The sequence below is a fragment of the Tauraco erythrolophus genome, chromosome 20 (assembly GCF_009769465.1).
Source record: "Tauraco erythrolophus isolate bTauEry1 chromosome 20, bTauEry1.pri, whole genome shotgun sequence".
NCBI classification, from domain to species: Eukaryota; Metazoa; Chordata; class Aves; order Musophagiformes; family Musophagidae; genus Tauraco; species Tauraco erythrolophus.
The window spans coordinates 9,953,627-9,971,771 of record NC_141484.1 but is presented as its reverse complement, the minus strand read 5'-3'; the positions used below and the strand labels follow the sequence as shown (position 1 = coordinate 9,971,771).

The 18,145-nt window shown below is 41.9% G+C and overlaps 1 protein-coding gene across 1 annotated transcript in view; it reads right to left on the bottom strand.

Moving 5' to 3' along the window:
• Window positions 1-4,460: 4,460 nt before the first annotated feature.
• TBCD (tubulin folding cofactor D) overlaps window positions 4,461-18,145 on the bottom strand; it is a 118,216-nt gene continuing 104,531 nt past the window's right edge. Inside the window, exons 33-34 of the mRNA XM_086623863.1 lie at window positions 10,596-10,673; window positions 4,461-4,485 (exon numbers count right to left, since the gene is read on the bottom strand). Of these exons, the coding sequence (XP_086479989.1) occupies window positions 10,617-10,673 (57 nt within the window). The 3' untranslated portion in view covers window positions 4,461-4,485; window positions 10,596-10,616. The remainder of the gene's footprint in view (window positions 4,486-10,595; window positions 10,674-18,145) is intronic.

The window sequence follows — 18,145 nt, the reverse complement described above, 5'->3', positions numbered from 1 at the left end:
ACACTAACCACCAATATGCAGTCATTTTAGCAATAGGCAGAATTGTTGATAACCAATTCTTCAAATCTGAGAATGTTATTCTGATTTTCTACTGGAAAATTCAGAAAAATAGCAGCAGCCACACCTTACAATGACAAACTCAGTTTTCTTTTCCCAAATATAAAGTTATTTAAGGACAGAAATAAAACAGAAATTAAATAAAAGTTACACAATGTAAGTGTGCAACTGAAAACACGTAAACCACAGCCTTAAGGTGTACTTGTTCTTTGAACATGTCTAGGTTAATTTTATTTCAATAAAATGTCAATGAAGGCTAAAAGCCATTCAATATAATGCCTAAATAAAGTATATATTTTTTTATATCTGTCTATTCTCATGTATTAACTTTGACTACGGTGAGGCAGGGTGTGGGGCGAGGAGACCCATGACCCAGGAGAGTCGTCTGTAACAAGGACAAATGTTTAACATGGCAGCAAAACTAATTAGGATCTTAAAACTCTGTATTTCCTCAAATATCCGAGGGGTGCAGTCTTTGATAGACTGTTCCAGGTGACCATAACGCACAATGCTAAAATTTGCAGAAGAGGAGAAAACAAAATTACGGTGAGTATTCCCTCTTCCTGTCACTTCAAGGGCGCTGACCTTGAAGTTGAACGAGTTCCAGCTGCCCCTGAAAGCCACGTTGCTGCTTTGGTGAACATGGCTGATGAGGAGCCAGAGCCTGTTCCCACCGCGCCTGGAAGAATCTAACGTTACAGGTACCAGTGGGTAAAAAGGGAATCACGTTATATAAAATCTGTTGTTTAATTCACGCAATTGTATGACTGGGAGATGTCTACACTGTTCCCATTCAAAATATTTGCTTGAATAGAACCCTTGTAGCATTTTGAGCAGTTACATTTCATGGGAGATTTGAGCTCCTCTGAAATTCTGTTGTTTCCCAGCTTGCAGAGATCCTTCCTTTCCCAAAATCCTGCCAGTGCTCATAAATGCCAAGAAACTGTCTGTGCAGTTGAAGTTTGACTGTTTGCACAGCCCAGTCTCTCTCTGTTTCATGGACAGTTTCCAAGATCTCCTCCCTTTTTATGTTGTTAGAAAAATATGGATATTTTCCTTTATCCAGTGGCGATTTTACACATACCACTTTCAGTGGGACAATATACTAGAGAGTTCTTTAGAACGGAATTCTTTTCAGCAATGCTTTTCTGGCCTAGAAACAATAAATAGCTAAAATTACAGTATCATTTCTTAGAGCTTCCTTGCCATCAGCTTCCAAAGGCCCGGACTTTTTTTGACTTCAGTGGTACAAAAATTATCTCAGCTCTTAATAGTATCTGGCACAAAGTCACTTACCAGTTGGTGTCACTGAGTATGGTCATGACCTCATCCATAATGGCAGGACCCACGACATCACTGTAGGTTATCAACATTTCGTAAACTTGACTGGCCGTCGTTTTCCGGATCTACGGGGAAGGGGGAGGAACCGTTAGTGAAGTACCCGGAGTCTTGCACGGAAGAGCCCAGTGCCCTTCCTGATACTGGTTCTTCACACCGACAATCGTTTTGTGGTGGACACTTTGCAATACTCAGAACCAGAGCCTGTCCTTGCCGCTGATAGCCGTGTGCTGCGGGAAGGGACTGCGTTTCTGCACCTCAAGGAAACTCATGCTACTGTGTGATTGGTACATTTTTACTAAATTTTTGCAGGACTTCAGATTAAGATCCGTCCCCCACCGGGAACAAATTCAAATGTTTGAGAACAGCCCAACTGGAGCACTTCTTTCCTTGAAGTGACTCGCTGAGCCAAAGGCTGGCTCCAAATTTGGTTGCTGTAGGCCCACAAAATGGGTAAGTTTCTTAGTCTGGCCATTGTAAGAGTCAGCAAAACTCTTTTAAAAACTGCTGGGAGATAGATGATGATGTGAGTAACATGAGCTTTTTAAGCTCCAGTTTCTGGAAGCAGTTAATTTGCAATTGTTTTTCCCAGAGCCGTGTTCAGTAGTGACGGTGGTGCGCGTACAGAAAGAGCGAGCGAGGCTGGCTTCTGAAGTGCACTGCATAGAAAGATATAAAATGGAAGACGGCAAAATTGCAACTACAACAAATTCTGTGTTGTTTTTTTTCCTCCAAGAAAGCCTGGTAATAACCAAAGGCAGGCATACAAATTATAGAGTTATTTCTGGAGTAGTGCCAAATTAAATTATACAGATGAGTCAAACAAAACATCTTTGTGATGTAAAATACCAATAAAACATGCAATTGAAATGATCTCTCTTCAGTTCTTACATTGTGCCCTTCCTGCAAAGGATTCTTCGTGCAGGAAGTACACAGAACATGGAAAGAGCTGGAATAAAAATCTGAAGTATCAAACTTTGCTGATATCAAAAAGTAATGGGCAAAAGCAATCAACGTTAGCATAACCAGTGTAGCTTTGCCCTGGCCAGACACCAGGCTGGCCAGTGGGTTCTCAAACCACTTTCAGACCTGGTGGGTTTTCACGTTCTGTTCCTGTGCCCCGGCAATTCCTGACAGCCTTTGTTTCTCCTACGCTGCTCAACTGTAGATGCAGCCGAGTGGCTGCGCGTGGCAGGAGGTGCTGGGCCTCACCAAAAGGAACATCCACACGTGTTCCCACCGAGCTGTGGTGAACACCAAAAGGAACATCCACATGTGTTCCCACTGAGCCTGTGGTGAACGCCAAAGCCACGCCGAGCTGTTTTACATGTTTGGCTGTCGCAGCAGCCGTCACTGGGGCTCCCGGGTCTTGTACAGGGGACACAGCCCCTCCCTCAAGAACCTAAGTCAAAAACAATTTTAAAGGACTAAGATAGTATTATTCCACACATGATTTTTTCTTACATGTACTCAGGTTTTAACAGTAATAACTCAGGTTTTGTGCCCCGCTTCAGTGGGTTATATGAAAACTGCAAACTTCTGATAAACATTCCTGTGTTGCACAAGCTTTCGTCACACCTGGCAAAAAGAACAAATACATTTTTCTTGAACCAGAACTATTACTGTGTTGCTACTGCCAGAAATACTGCAAAACTAACAGTTATTTATCTGACTGGAGCTTTCAAGCACTAAATGGCGATGGATCTTCACTCTGCTGGGTACTATGTAAAAGAAACAAACGACTTGGAAGCAATTTAGGTGCCTAATTTAAAATAGTAAGGACAGAAGGTGGAAAAGCAGCATGTGGAAGAGCCAGGTACCCTGCAAGTATCCAGCAGCCTGTTTCAGGTGGCAGCATTGCAGACAGCAGACCCTTGAGAAGTAAATCCTGTTATATACATTAATATCTGTTAAAAAGAATGCTGCTTTAATGCACTTTAAATTTTTTTTTTTACTGGTAAAGTATTTTAAATAATACATTTGATAATAAGCAGTGTCTTCAATACTTACTACAGGAAATGGATGGCAAAGGAGGAGAAACAACTGAAATAAAACTTTCTCTCTCATGTCTCCTTGAAATTGAATCAGGCCACAAAACCTAGAAAATGTAAGAAAAAAATAGATCTGTGTGACGTTTGCGTTATGACTGCAGAAACACACCTTGAGGATCAGAATGAAGATGTAAATCAGAAGAGAAGGCGGGAGGGGAAGCTTTGCTACGGCCAGGAGATCTCTGTTGATATTCGAAGTGCTGTGGGAAAGCGAACACTGAGGTCAGTGTGCCGAAATCCGTCGGGGTTACCGAGGTGCCACACGCCTCTGCCAAGTGCCAGTAGGGTTTTGAAGCCACTGAGCAGCAGCACGAGCACAGGGTGGGCTCTGACGTGGTGCAAAAGACAAATCAGAAATATGGGCGACTTCTCCTTTGGGGCTTTCTTGCACTCTTAAAGCATTGCCAGTGAAGAAATGAAAGTGAAGCCAATCCAATCACTGCGTGACATAATGCCCGGATAATGGTGCCACGTTTCTGCCAATGCACCTTCATTCAGCTTTGCAATGTCTTTTGTCTTCCTCCTCTCCTCACCCAGTACTGTCTTTCCCGACTTCTCTGCTGCCTGAACTGAGGGCTTTTACCCCAAAGCCAGGTAATAATTTTGCAGGTGTTTTCAGCTCTTTCTAGTGCGTATATAAGATCTAATCAATTCTATCTTTTTTGCATTGGCACCGAGTCAAGCTCTTGAAAAGCAAAATGCAAATGATTCGCTGCATCTTTAAGAATATCAACAACATTTTAGAAGTAGTTAAGTTTTATCAGATCCTTCACATGTTTTCATCCCAACCACCCAGAAGTACGTGAAACTCTCACAGCTTTACATGACATGCGTTTGCGTGCGTTTTTCACGTGCAATAGCCCCGGCTGTTACAGCTGGTACCTACTATACTTGCATTTTCTTCACTTTTTATGAGCAGAGAAAAGCTTACTTTATTTCATCTACTCACACTCCTATGCTGGAGCGAAGCTTCCGGATGTCTTTGGACCTTTTGATCTCTTCTTTACAAAGGGTAAATAACTTCACTGCAAAGGGATGGCTGAATATGGGAAATAAAAAAAAAAAAAAATGAGAAATAGATTTCAATAGAATTTCTAACAGATTTAATGACTGTAAAGATGCCAAATTAGCATTCCAAGGAGAGGAAAGACACAACCCAGAGCAGTACACGCTTCTTCCACAACAGCACATCCTGCTTTAGGTGGACCTTTGGTAACAACGCAGGGTTAGTTTGGCCATCACATTACTGGGCCTTTTTTTTTAAACAGGGAAGAGCAGAGATCAGTATTAATTTGTTTCCGTATCTACCACCTGTGTGCTGAGGCATGAACTACATTTATCCAGGCTGATTAAGTGTATGCACGATAATCTGTTGGGCACGGCTTGTGTTTACAACAAAGCACAGTATGAACAGAAATGCTGTGTCAGGGATTAAAATATTCTATAGCAACATAAAAATTATTTAGTCTGTGTATCACGGTGGTGCCTTGGTCATTCTCTAAGGTCTTCAACTAAACTTCACAGAAAAGGGGACGAGTGTTGTTCTTAAATCCTCCACCATTTCACAGCCCAAATTCCTTCAGTGATTCCAGACAACGTAATTAAACACAGGGCTGTTAAGTGTACGAGTCATGAAGCCATCTTTAAATATATTTAGCAAATTCTTTTCTTTTTCCACAGTCTAGGAAACGTGATTCTCACAGCCCTTTCCCAGACACTCATTCAAACACGAGTATTGTCAGGATAGTCCAAGGATCTCTTAAAGAGAAGTAAAGAGGGAATATTGCTTTTATTTCAGTACAAATTATTTAATCTTTTACTTGGGACTCTCAAAAGCTGAAGTACCATAGATGCAAAAGAAACTATTTCATATTTGTCTAGTAAGCACAATTACTTCTAGACTGCATAATCTGGAAACCTCACTGTACTGTGTAGAGCAGAAGGGAAAAAATCCTAACAGTTATTGTCTGCTACCATGACTCAAAAGCTGTGGAGAAAAACGACTCAAAAAAGCTGTGCAGTGTTATCTGTTGAAAAACAGAACATTTAAAACAAGAGGTTTACAAGAGTAACAAGATGGTTTGTAAAATTAATGCACATATATAGTTTTCCAGACAAGACTTAGTTTTTTAATTACTTAAAAAAAAATCTTAACAAAATACTGGCACATATTGGCAAATATTGACTTGGTTAAAAAAACCTGAACGAACCATGGAAGCACTGAGCCAAAGAATGCTGTCTACGCTGCCTCAGTATTGTCTGGAAAACCACACTAAAAGAGTAAATAAAATTGCAGGTTTTCAGTGTTGATCCTGAGGTTTCACAAGGCATTTCAGAGCTGATAGTGGCTTTCAGGACCAAAAAGTCTGGGGAGGGCTGATTTTAAATACCTCCATTGGATGCTGAAAGGGCAAGTTCCTCAGCACCCACTGCCTGCAGTCAGCCACCCTGGTTCCACCACCTAAGGAGCAGGATAAGCACGGAAAGCCGGGTGTAGGAGACACATCGGGAGAAATGACGGACATCTGCATGAATGTGTGTGTGTCCACTGACACGGAGTTGTTTGGGAAGATGAGGGAAGAATGTATCTGCTCTCTTAAGAGCAGGGATGTTTTTTCCTACCTTAGTGCAATTTCTCCTCCCACCCCCAATCACACAAAGACACTGTGTAGACAACTAATTACAATACCTGCAGTGCATGCCTGGCTTTCAGCACAGAGCAACAGCAATACAGGGAATTAGGTGAGATTTAAATTGGTTGAACAACACGGACATCCCTGAGAAGTATAGCAACAAAGAGACCAACTGGAACAAGAGCATCTGGAAAAAATTTAATACACATAACCTCATGTGCAGCACTTTGTGTTTAAAACAGACACACTTTCTGTTATTTGCCAATTTCACATTTGTAATAGCTAAACCTAACCTATGTGTGATCTCAAATGACTCAAATAGCTTGGCCTCTTGAAAGGAAATTGAGAAAATTCCTTCTCCTGTGTGGGCACAGTGCCAGCAGCAACAGAGTCGGCATCTGGGGAAAAGGGATCAGTCTGAAGTCTTTACATTATGTAAATTGGGCACACGCGGTGCTGCAAAAAGGTGTGGGCTTTTTCCTCCTAAAGGTGACCTGAGTTTCAACGGTTCAACTGACATCTCCTGGGGTGGCCATGGAACCAGAGGACAGCCATTGCCGTGCTCTTTACTTTATGGTTTATTAAGTAATAGCAGTATAATTGCTTAAAAAAAAAACCCAGGAGCATGTAAATACATAGAAATCATTAGTCTGACATTAGTGGGGACACGTACCATCTTAAAAGGCTGTAAGACCACCAGAAAAATATCATACATACACAATGCATGAACGCTTCTGCTGAACGTGTAAAATACATACACATAAGAAAGAAAAACGTCACTTTTACTATTACTCCAGAAAGCCTTAGATCCCAAATTGTCCTTCAAAGGCTGTTCTGCTCGCGTGGCACAGAGTATCAGACTGATCTTACCGTACCTCTGAGGAGCTGGCACTCTGTCTGGGCTCCCGGCAGCCTCAGGATGACTCCTGCAGCTACAGGAGCCACAACCAGACAACAATGTTCCAGTGCCAGTTTTGCAAGTGGCTTCAGTTCCCTCTCCTTTACTCCCCCTTCCCCATGTCTCACTACCAGCAGGATGCTGACAGTTACCACCACCTTTTAAGAGTTTAAAACTCTTAAACTCACCACTGGTGAGTCTACAAAAGCCCCAAATGCTCTGCTCTATTTATGACAGCTGTGTCAAGCATGTTGCCCTTTGCCTGTGCCAGTCTCTGATCAATTAACGCTCCCTGCGTTACTATGACTGTGGCTCCACAGACTCCCAATGTCACTGAGACGTAGTCAGGAGGTTTCGGGTTGTGCTACTACAGAGAAGAAATTCCATTTCAACTGCAAACTCCCGCCCTGTTTGGGTGGGGAGGGCACCCAGGGCAGGGAGGAAATAGCAGGTGAATGACACTGCAGTTTCACAAATGCTTTAGGCCAGCGTACACCTGCACTGCTGCCAAAAAAACCTGGTTTTCCCCCCACTTCCCTCCTTATTTTGGAACAATTTGTGACCACATGGCAGAACAGACCGAGAACCTACCTCCAGCTGAATTTTACTGGAAGAAGGGCGTTTTTAATGTGGAAGAGTTCTCTGATGCCATTCATCATGTAGCAATACAAACCATTCCTGCCAGTTCGAAGGAGGGGTAAACTCTCCTGCTGGACATGCAGCTTTATGGCAGCTTGAGACGAGCTGGAAATGGCAGGCAGGGCTTTTCTTTTCATACTACAAATCCAAACTAAGCCAAGCACAACAAAGAAAAGCTGCTTCTGATCACCTTTTGATTACGCCGGTGATACTGAAGCTGATTCATTTCAAACCCCACTGGACAGGTGCTCACCCTGCACCTCCCCTCCCTGCTGGCGGGTTCAGCAGGGCACTGGCATGGCAGAGAGATGACCCACGCCTGACAGATGAATCTCACTGCAAACACGAGCACTCCCAGTGCCGTAACGGAGGGGAAACGCCCCGTGGTTCACTTGCCCTCCTGCACAGAGATGACACGAGCAGCCATGCAGAGAGCTTCTCAAACGCTGAAATTCGTCTGCAGAACGACGCCAGAAACGTCAAACTGCATATTCTAAACTTCGTGAGCTGCGTGGTGTGAGGAGGCAGGAAAACGCCCCTCTGCGGGGCAGGAGTGACATCGTGTGGCAATCGGCCTCAACTGGAGCACTCAGCTCCCAATACGTGTCAAACTAATCCAGCCAACAGCTACTCATCCTGATTAAATTCAGCTCTGTAGGAGATTACCTGCTCTGGACTGGTCATGTTTTGTTAGGGGGGATAAAAAGGTCCAGGATAGCGCACAATGTCCATTTGAAACTTCCAAATGCATTTGCAAATACCTTTTTTATAACGTGACAACTGACTATGGAGTGGCTGGTGTAGGCATAATCCTGATGCCAGGTATCCTACAACCCAAATTCCCTTGCTAAAACTCAACTCAGGCCAATGTGGTAAAAAACGAGGGAAGGAGATGAAATGGCAGCCAAACACCCCAAGGAATGCTCATGTTTCACTCCCAGTTTCCCCCAAATTTTTCATTTGCTATATGACAAGCACGAGGTTCACAGCAGAACAGAAGCAACAGGGAAGCTGCTCACCAGCAGCAAGACTGTCTATTTTCTACAAACAACCGTGCGCCTCATCCCTCATTACAGGCAGGCTCCACACAAAAGCAGCGGAAGGTGCGGGCACACGTGGCCTTGCCACGCCACCAAGCAGCATCTCAATTTTCAGTCCCATTCTGCATTGTATTTCTACGCTTTCGCGGCATGCTGCTTTGCAAAGGGAGTAAATGGTCCCACTCCAGAAACCAGGCCCAAAGTCACACTTTTCTGCCATGCACAAGGGAGTGGGTGGCATCCCACAGCACAGGTGGGCACGCCTCATGTTTGCCCATCCCTAGCTATACCCAAATGACATATGGCAAAGTAAGAAAATGCAAACATTGCACTACGTGCAATTTTGGGCTCACTCGTGGACCACACTCGGCTGAGGTGCACACGGGCTCTGGGAGCACAGCAGAACCCAGGACGTGGGGCTCGTTTGGCGCTTGGTGAAGTACACCCAGTAACTCATGCATCATTATCTCTCCACCATAAGGTACCTCTATGGCCAAAAAACTGTCACATGCAGGAAGTAAATTCTCTGTGTCTTTCGAGAGCTCTGGCCTTCCAGAGCTTTTGTACTACAATGCGTTCTTGTGCTTCACGCAAGTATTTCCTTCCCTTGCCATGAGACTCATCCACTGGGCTGTAGAATTCTTACTTTTCGTTTTTGATTTCATCATCAAACTGAAAACAAATACTTTTGGATCATCTTAAAAATCTTTCCCCCCTCCCCTCATAATCTGCCTGGGTTTTATTTCAGGTCTTTTTAATAAAGCATTACAATGGCACCACAGGATTGGGTCTGAGACTCACAGTGATGCTACCACGTGCTTTCTGTTTAGTGACCCATGGTGTGGGAGAGACTTTACCCGGGATTTCCACCCATAATCTGTTATCCTCCCCAGCAGGGAAGACTGAAGCCTACGTGGAAGTCCCAGATCACTGGCATGATTACCAAACCGAGCAAGTGCTATTCATTCCCTCTGTGAGTATTTGAGTCATTTTAAATTCCCATTCAAAAAGGGACTGCCAAATTTGATTCAAGAGAGATTATCTAAATACACACTTCGAAACAAGAGTAGATTCAATTAAAACTTCTAGAGTGATAAAAGCTTTTCAAATTTATCTGCTGCGAGCAATTCTTGCATCAACAGATTGCAAATCCAGTCTATGTGCTCATAGGATTCACATCATACAATTCTGCAAATATCTGTAGATGTGCCAAGATGCTGGCTGAGAGAGGTCGCGGAATATATTTTAATATTACTGAAATTAAAATCATTCTCTTCTGAAACATCTGCAAAACCCCATGGTTTCACATTGGAATATCTTATTCATATTTATCCGTTCCTGAACTAAATACTTTCCAGAAGAATGAACTTGGTGTGGAAAAGCTGGGGCATGTCTTTTTTATTATTCTTCTTACTAGAATCTTAATTACCTTGTTTGGAGCTGTTCACATGAACAAAAGCAGCGGGGTTGTGGAACCGATAGCTTACAGGCACATGATTTTGCAGTACCACAACAGGTCACTGCCATTGCTAAAGGCCCACAGCATGGTGAAGAATGTGCCCAAAAAGCACATGGTTAGGAATCTGGTAAAGGAGAGAAGCTGAACAGATCTGATACTGGCCCAAGACTGCCAGGTGAAATATGCAAATTGAATTTGATTAATGTACTGGTTGTTATCAATGAACCAATAACCAACATCTACTCTGATGTAAGAGTCGAAGATTTCATCCGAGACCCTTTGCAGACTAATGTGGTCCAGAATTTATCACAGCTGTCCCACTTCAGGAAAATTAAACCCAAAAGCGTTATATCCGTATACACACGCACTTAAGAGTGCTGTGCACCCACATCTACAGCAACATTCAGCAGCAGGCAGTGTAAGATTTAAGAGACCTGTTTCATGGTGGAAAATAAACAAAAAAGACTTCCGGCAACTTACTTCTCTTGCATGGTAAATATATCAAAACAGCCGTTTGCCAGCATTTGGTCCAGCATTGTCAGGAGAGGTACAGACACCCTGATGAAAGAAAACGATTTAACAATGTAAATACACTTCTTGGCATTCATATATACGCTCTTTTTAATTAGAAGCAAAGAAAGAAACTTCCTATCTACCTACACACATTTAAATTAGAACTCTAATTTACACATTGGAGGGTTGCTCGGTAACTTCTGTGTTGGCTAAACCATCCTCATTGGCTGAGAGGGGGACGTTCCGTTACAGCCAAAAGGAAAAAAACCTAATTAACACCACGGCTCGTTTAAACTTGCAGGGTCCTGAAAACACACTTAACAGTTGTAGAAAATATTGATTTATTTTCTAGCATATAAACAACGTATTCCGCAAAATGTATCAAAAGTTACACCTTCTCACTACAGGTAATGCCAAATGTGCCAACACAACAGGTCAGCTGGAATAACTATGGTCATGTTTTCTATTTCAACAGCTGAGACAAGAAACAACGTTTAAAAAATAAAACTGATAATGCTATTAATAGCTGTGGGGTTTTTCCCCTAGGGAATATTTTCTATTTTGCACATGTTTAATAAGTGAGGCTTAGAGAATTATACTTCATTATGCAGAATGAGGCACCTTTAAAGAAAAATCTTCACAAGAAAATTATTACTTTAATTATTTGTGAAAAAACACCACCCAAATGAAATGCGGACTGGACTACACTGAAAAGCGTGCAGCAATACATGATCCCCAATACTGCATTATATAAAAACTGGTGCTTGTCACATTATGTGCACTATTAAACCACAGGAAATGCAAAATATTCTACCCTCACTCCTGTGTCACATGTTTTACCAAAGGTACTGCTCTACCAAACAGAAGTATTACAGCAAATTTGCATGGCTCAGGCATGCTTCACCCAGGCACACCAAAGGAGAGATGCCGTGCATCTGGCTTCAAATCGTCCTGCTGTTAAAGACAAAAAAGCCAACGAAAAACATCACCGGTCATTCCGCAGGTTGTCCTCAAAGACCTTCAGCAGCGTCTCACAGAAACTCTCCAAAGCACTGGAATCGTTCTGGATTTTCTTCATGTAGTCGAAGAGGCTCTGGGCAGAGTATCTGAGCTGCAACGGAGGGAAGCTCAGATGAAGGCCCCGGGAACAAACCGCTGCGGCACACAGAACGCCGACTGCGCGGAACGGCGCTCAGCCCTCCCTGCCCGCGGCACCCACCGCGCTGTGGGCACGCGCTGCCGACAGCAACCCGGTGTGCGAGCTCAGTGACAGTGTTTGACAGGAAGATGGCTCTTTTACTGTCAGTAATCCTTTTTCAAGGAAGGGGTTTTCTTCCTTTTTAAGTTTTGCCATTGTAGGAAAAAAGACCACATTAAAGGTTCGTTATTTTCTTCCTCTCGCAATAAAACATCCCCAAACCGCTATGATTATCCTGCTTTACTTCAAATAATAATACTGTTATGGCTCTGAAAGAGTACACAAGAAGTTCACAAGGTAATATTTATTAAACAATCTGATGTAATTGAAAAATGCAGGCAAGCTCTCAGGCGCATGGTGCAGGCCACACAAACCAGCAGTGAACTTGGATTAAAAATTAAAACCAACTGAGAAAAAATTCCTCCTGGTTTAACTCGACGATGCTAACCAGCTAGTTTAGGGCGGTGGCAGGAGGAGGTTCTAGTGCTTGTGCTCGAGGCTCAGCTGGAGGCAGGGAGTTGGGGCACACCACCTGCTCAGCCTCCAGCCTCCTCCGCTGGGCTGCAGCGCAGGAGGATCCCCCTTCCCTGCGGCATCCATGCCCCCGCGCGGCTGACGGTGCACCTTTGGGCACAAGGTGGGACAAGGACTGCAACAGGCTGCACGAACATCGCTACTAATGCTAACATTTTCCATTTCTGGAAGAGAGAGGAATTTTAGTTTCCAGGCTCATATTTTAAAATATTGACTGACTTCCTTGAAGATAAGAAGAAAAAATTGTGGGTTTTTTTTGTTACAGAAACTACTTCAAAGCTTATGAGACATTTTTATCTTGTAAAAGATGAGTATTATCAGATTTCTGAATTTTCCTGACGCTGATGTGAAGGATTATCAGTCCTGCTGGGGCTCAGTCAATTCGCTTAGGGAAGGGTGGGGGTGGCCAGGGGGTGTCCCCCATAAAAAATGGGTTACAATGAAGGGGGCTGTGGGAAGGTGAGGTGTGGCAGATCAGTTTTGAAGTACGAGCTTCTTTCAGTTTTGGTTCCAAGTGTAAAATAATGTTCTGTTGAGTCAAGAGGGGCTGTAAGCAATAAGGCTGTTCAGTCAGTGGAGATTTTGTTTCTGAACAAAAATACACAGCATTTTGATAGCTCATTCAAAGGTGCAACCAGCTCCCTCTGAAGATGGACTCTTACCAAGAACAGACAAAAATAATCAGATCAGTATGAGAAGTGTCACAAGGGTCCTCCTGAAAGCGGGAGAGAAGAACCTCTATTTAAACATTTGATCTAGTTTAAATTTTACATCAGTAACATTTATGGATGCATCAGCACAGAAGAACAAGAAACATTTTAGCCTGGAATCGAAACCCTGAACTAGTTCTCCAAAGCTTTAGTCCACAACACGGCACAGCGATCCATACTACCTGGAAAGTGGCACAGTCTGCTGTTTTAACAATCTGTTCTACAGTGACACATACCAGTCAATGCAGAAGCAGAAAGAAGGGTCAAGCAATTTAAAGAAATTATTGAGCTATTCCGCATTTCAAAATTACAGTCAAATCTCAGTGACAATTGTTTAAACATCTGAAAAAGCCAGCGATGCTAAATGGAAATACTGAATTGAACTGAGTGTCGTTCTTTCGCAGGCCAAAAGTAACGTTGGCATGTTTCCCTGTATGCTGAGTACAAACTGGATCCTTACCCTGACACGTCTTTAGAGGATGTACAATTGTAAGGAGGAGAGATTTCCTGAGAATTTTAAACCTGCTTAATTATTGTTTACTACCCTTTAATACAATCTGTGCACTTAAGACAAATAAAGAAGAATATTTTGTCTTTATACCTTACACTAGCAGAGATCAATTATAAGCAGAAGAAAGGTTACATTCGAGTCAAGTAAAAGATCCTAAACCATGTATGATTAACCATGTAATTTTCTCTCCTGTTTCTTTTATCTTTTAAACTACCTTGCAGATCTCGCACCATTTGTTGAATAAAGCTTAATTCCTCAATGCTTTTCCTGCAGATTCAAATGATGGAAAAGGCAAGAATGGGCACGAAAGAAAAGGGCAAGCATAACTGCATGCAGGATGTTCCAAAGCTGTGCAAAACCAAGACGGTGTAGCAGGATCATCAGAAAAACTGTATAATGAAGACAGCATTTCTTTGTTAGCAAGTAATTAAACTATACTACAGGTATGGAAAAACCATCAGATAGCTGCTTGGCAGATTTAAAAACCGGACATTTTTCAAATAGCCAGCACAGACCATATGAATTTTACTGGAAGAATCTCTAACGTAACAAGATAACATCACATGAACAGGTTAAATCCGTATTTCCTACTGAGGTGAACGCTCCTTTTCTCCCAGATAACCTCCGAGGACAATATCTGAGCAATAACCTTAACTGCTCATGAGTATTTGCAGAGAAGCGCATTTCCAAATTTCTTCCTCATCTTTGCAGAACACAGAATTCACACTATATCAAATTTGTGACATTTACCTTTCCCTGGGGCTGTACAAGGACTGGGAAAGGAAATTAGGAGGTTAATGGGCTGGAACTGGGACAGCTTTGGATAAGAATTGAAGACGAGACCCAAGAATGACCTTGTTCTTCTTAAGCATAGTAAAACCAGGGTTTGCCAAGGCTTTGACTCTCCCATCATTTAAGCCATGAGTACGAACTTCAGTGACAGGCAATTCACAATAAGGCAAACAGCGTTCAAAGGGACCATTCATCTGATGATAAAACCAAAGTTCTAAGGATTTTACCTCCTGAACCAGGGGAAAAGTATGAGAAAGTGTAGCTACAGCAAGGGGAGAAGGCAGTTAATCGCTCTGGACAACGAAACTGTTTCCTAGTCAGCTTGTTGCAAAACTGAAGTACAATACTTCTAAAAACAGTCTTAAGACAACGAGTGGGACTGATACTGCCCAAAGAAAATCAGCTTAGGCATCCAGTTTGTGACAGAGTATCCAAATTCTCAGCTACCTGTCAGCTACAAAGATGCCCGGTCCACCCAAGGGCTCTGATTCTCACTCTGCAGTTCTATCTTGGACAGTAATAAAAAAGCAAGTGGGGCATGATGGGAAAGGGAGAGCCTGTTCTGAAGATGTTCAGCAGATCGACAAACCCTAATGGTTGTCAGTCTCCCACCTAACCAGTCTTCTTGGAGCCCCAGGTGTCTTAGTAGAATTCAGTCTTCTGCACCTAGCACACCACAAACGCGCAGTACTCACAAAAGTGAGTAACTACTGGAAAGGACTGGACAAAATCGGCATTTTTACATACAGATAGTTGCTAAAGGCTCCAGTTTTCATAGATGTATTTCAACAGAGAAAGACCTGCTCGCAGATTCAGAACATTCCTGTAATGTGTGCAGAAGAAACCATGTTATGCTCAATAAATAACGCTGGTTTTGGATCATTTCTAATCCTGACAAATTTACAGCACTGAAGTGGCAGTAGCCTATTTTCCCAGTAACTTCAGAAAAAAAACCCGTATCATTTAAATTTGAGCACAAGTGAAATCATCCCTCCCTTGTTTTACTTGCAACACTCCTTTCAATAAATCAAATCTTTGGAGGCCAGTAACTCTAAGACTCAAGTCAGTGATACTTCATGAAAAGAAGGAATATAATACTTCACACTGTTTTTTCTTTAAAGAATGACAGAAATTATTCTCAAATGTATTTTGCTCTAGAATTGTCAACCGAGAAAACTGGATTTGGGGCCTGTTCCTTCAACCCAATATGCACTGATTTGCATACAATCCATCACAGTAACCAGATGGTTTAGAACATCAGCTATGGACGTCCTGACATTTTCATCTGTAAGAACGAGCACAGCACGGAAGAAAACTTTTAATTTCCAAAATAGGTTGCTTTTTTTTTTTAAGGTTTTACATAAAATTTCTATAACATTTTAAAATGTTATTTCCGCTCTTTATGGGGGAAGGGGAAATCACAGGACATTCTGTGCTTTAACAAAATTTTAAATGTAGCGTAGTTGAACAATCATGAAATTATATCAAAATTATATCCCGACCCCTGAAACCACAGGGTTTGTGACTGGAGAAAGAACACCATTGTATAGTTCTGATCTCCATATACTGAGAGGGTTTTTTTCTGCAGCCGTAAGAAACATGCATCATTGTGGGGCAGATATATAATTAGAAGATTCTTTCACACAGAGAAAGTGCCCTTTGAACTAAGGCGATGCTGCAGAATGCCAAATCCCAAAAGGAATGACGTCTTCTGTTTTTCCAGATTACTTCAAATGCTTGAGCTACAATTCTTTCAGCAACCATGCTGCCACCAAAATGTTTCTGAGACACCCCACACAGCTCATTTCAGAAAATCTCTTTAAAAAGCAAAACAAAGAACTGCTCTTGCTAAATATACTGCAGAGCAATTTTAACTACGGAAAAATAGCCACTGACCACTGAATTACAATGGACTCTTTCTCCTACTAATTCCCTGAGATGAATTAAAGACAAATCAACATTTAAACTCAGATTATCTTGCAGTATACCAGAATCTTCTAACTTCCTAACTTCTATGTCCACATGTGTTTGTGTATGTGTATATATATTTCTTAAGCGAGAGACGGAAGAAGAGAGAGATCACACAAACAGACACAGGTTACTGCAAGAGCACATATTTGAATAATCGTTTTCCTTTATCCAAGACTCTTAAAATCAGCTTCTTTCATATGAATTTAATAGGAATAGTTCTTAAAATTTTCTCTTAATGTTTTAATTCAGTCCCTGGATATTCAGTAAAGAGTGCTACAGGCTTTGATAGAAGAGTCTGAAACACAAGTCATTATAAAACACATCAAGTCTAATTTACGTATCGTATTTTAACATTAAATGCAATTCACCACACACTATATAATCCCAAGCGTAAGTACCCTGTACTTTGAGCCTCCCTTACACTTCTATCTGGCTCGAAAGAGAATTAGGTCATCTTCTTTCTAAAGCCAAAGCCCTTGAGAATATTTTAACTGGAACGAGGCTTTAGCGTTAAAGAAAAATGTCGGGTCACAGAAAGTTAACATTTCAAAATCATACTTTGAAAACAGTACAGAAGGTTTCCCTTAAATATAGTGGCAGATGGTAACAAGGGAAGGGAGCAAGAAGTAACTGAACTGTTTACACTTCTCAAAACCAAGCACAACAAAAGAAAAAAGATATTAAAATGTTGAATAAGAATTCTCCTCTGACCTCAGTTAGCAGTCGGAATGTCTGTTCCTCCACAACTTCCCTCTTTTTATACTTATATGAATAACTTTGGTTTTGGTGGAGTCTCCTGTAATTAACTGTGTTTGACCAGAAGCTGAATTTCATGTGCATGTCTGCTATTAAAAAAATCTGTTCAGAGTTACATTGTCTCTCCGATAATTATTGTCACAAACCAGTAAGCATATGTTTTCAAAGTTTTAAAATAGCCGTTGCTAGGTAATTACTTGTCATTTTAGAAACATTAACGTTCTCAAAATTGGTTTGAATACACGAGACTGCACAGACACCAAATCCTCAGCTACATAAAACACAAAGGCATATGGACATCTCCGGATCACGAGCGCAGAACCCACGGCACCAGGCAAAAACCAGCACTGGGGCGTATTCTGAACAGCTCATGGTAAGAGTGGAAGGTGCAAGCCCCATGAGACAAGCTCGGAACGATTGCCTCCTTCCTTCTGTGAACCCAGCAGGAGCTGTTCTCTCTCCACAAAAACTGCATTGCCTGACACTGACCACTTCTCTACCAGCTTTCTTAATTAGACAGGGCAATCTTAATTAGAAACACTCTTAAACACTGTTGGGGTGCTGACTCATGGCCACCTCCTTCCATGACAGGGCCACTGCGATTTAAAGATTTAACTGTCGGTCCAGAATATTCTGCTACTGGTTGGATATTTCTCTGCAGTGTCATTCTTAATCTCCTATTGAACCACGTCCTTACCCCGATAGTTGTTTTCATATGTTACATCTTTGGCTACATCAAATAACACGAAATTAAGAAGCCAAATATGTTGAAACTAAGAATTCTGAAACTAGCAAGACATGCTGTAATAGAAGGACAGGAGGATACATTAAAAGTATAATAAAGTTACTAAAATTATAATAAAGTCTGGAAAATTTTAACAGCACGACAGACTATGAAAACCAATGCTAAAGACACTGTTCACGCACAGAAGAATGCAATAGAGATTGCAAAGCTCAGAGGATTCAGACAGACAGACGTTCGAATGATATGTCTTTGTAACGTAACTTTTGGTATCTCTTTGGTACTTTCTTAGAAAGCATATCA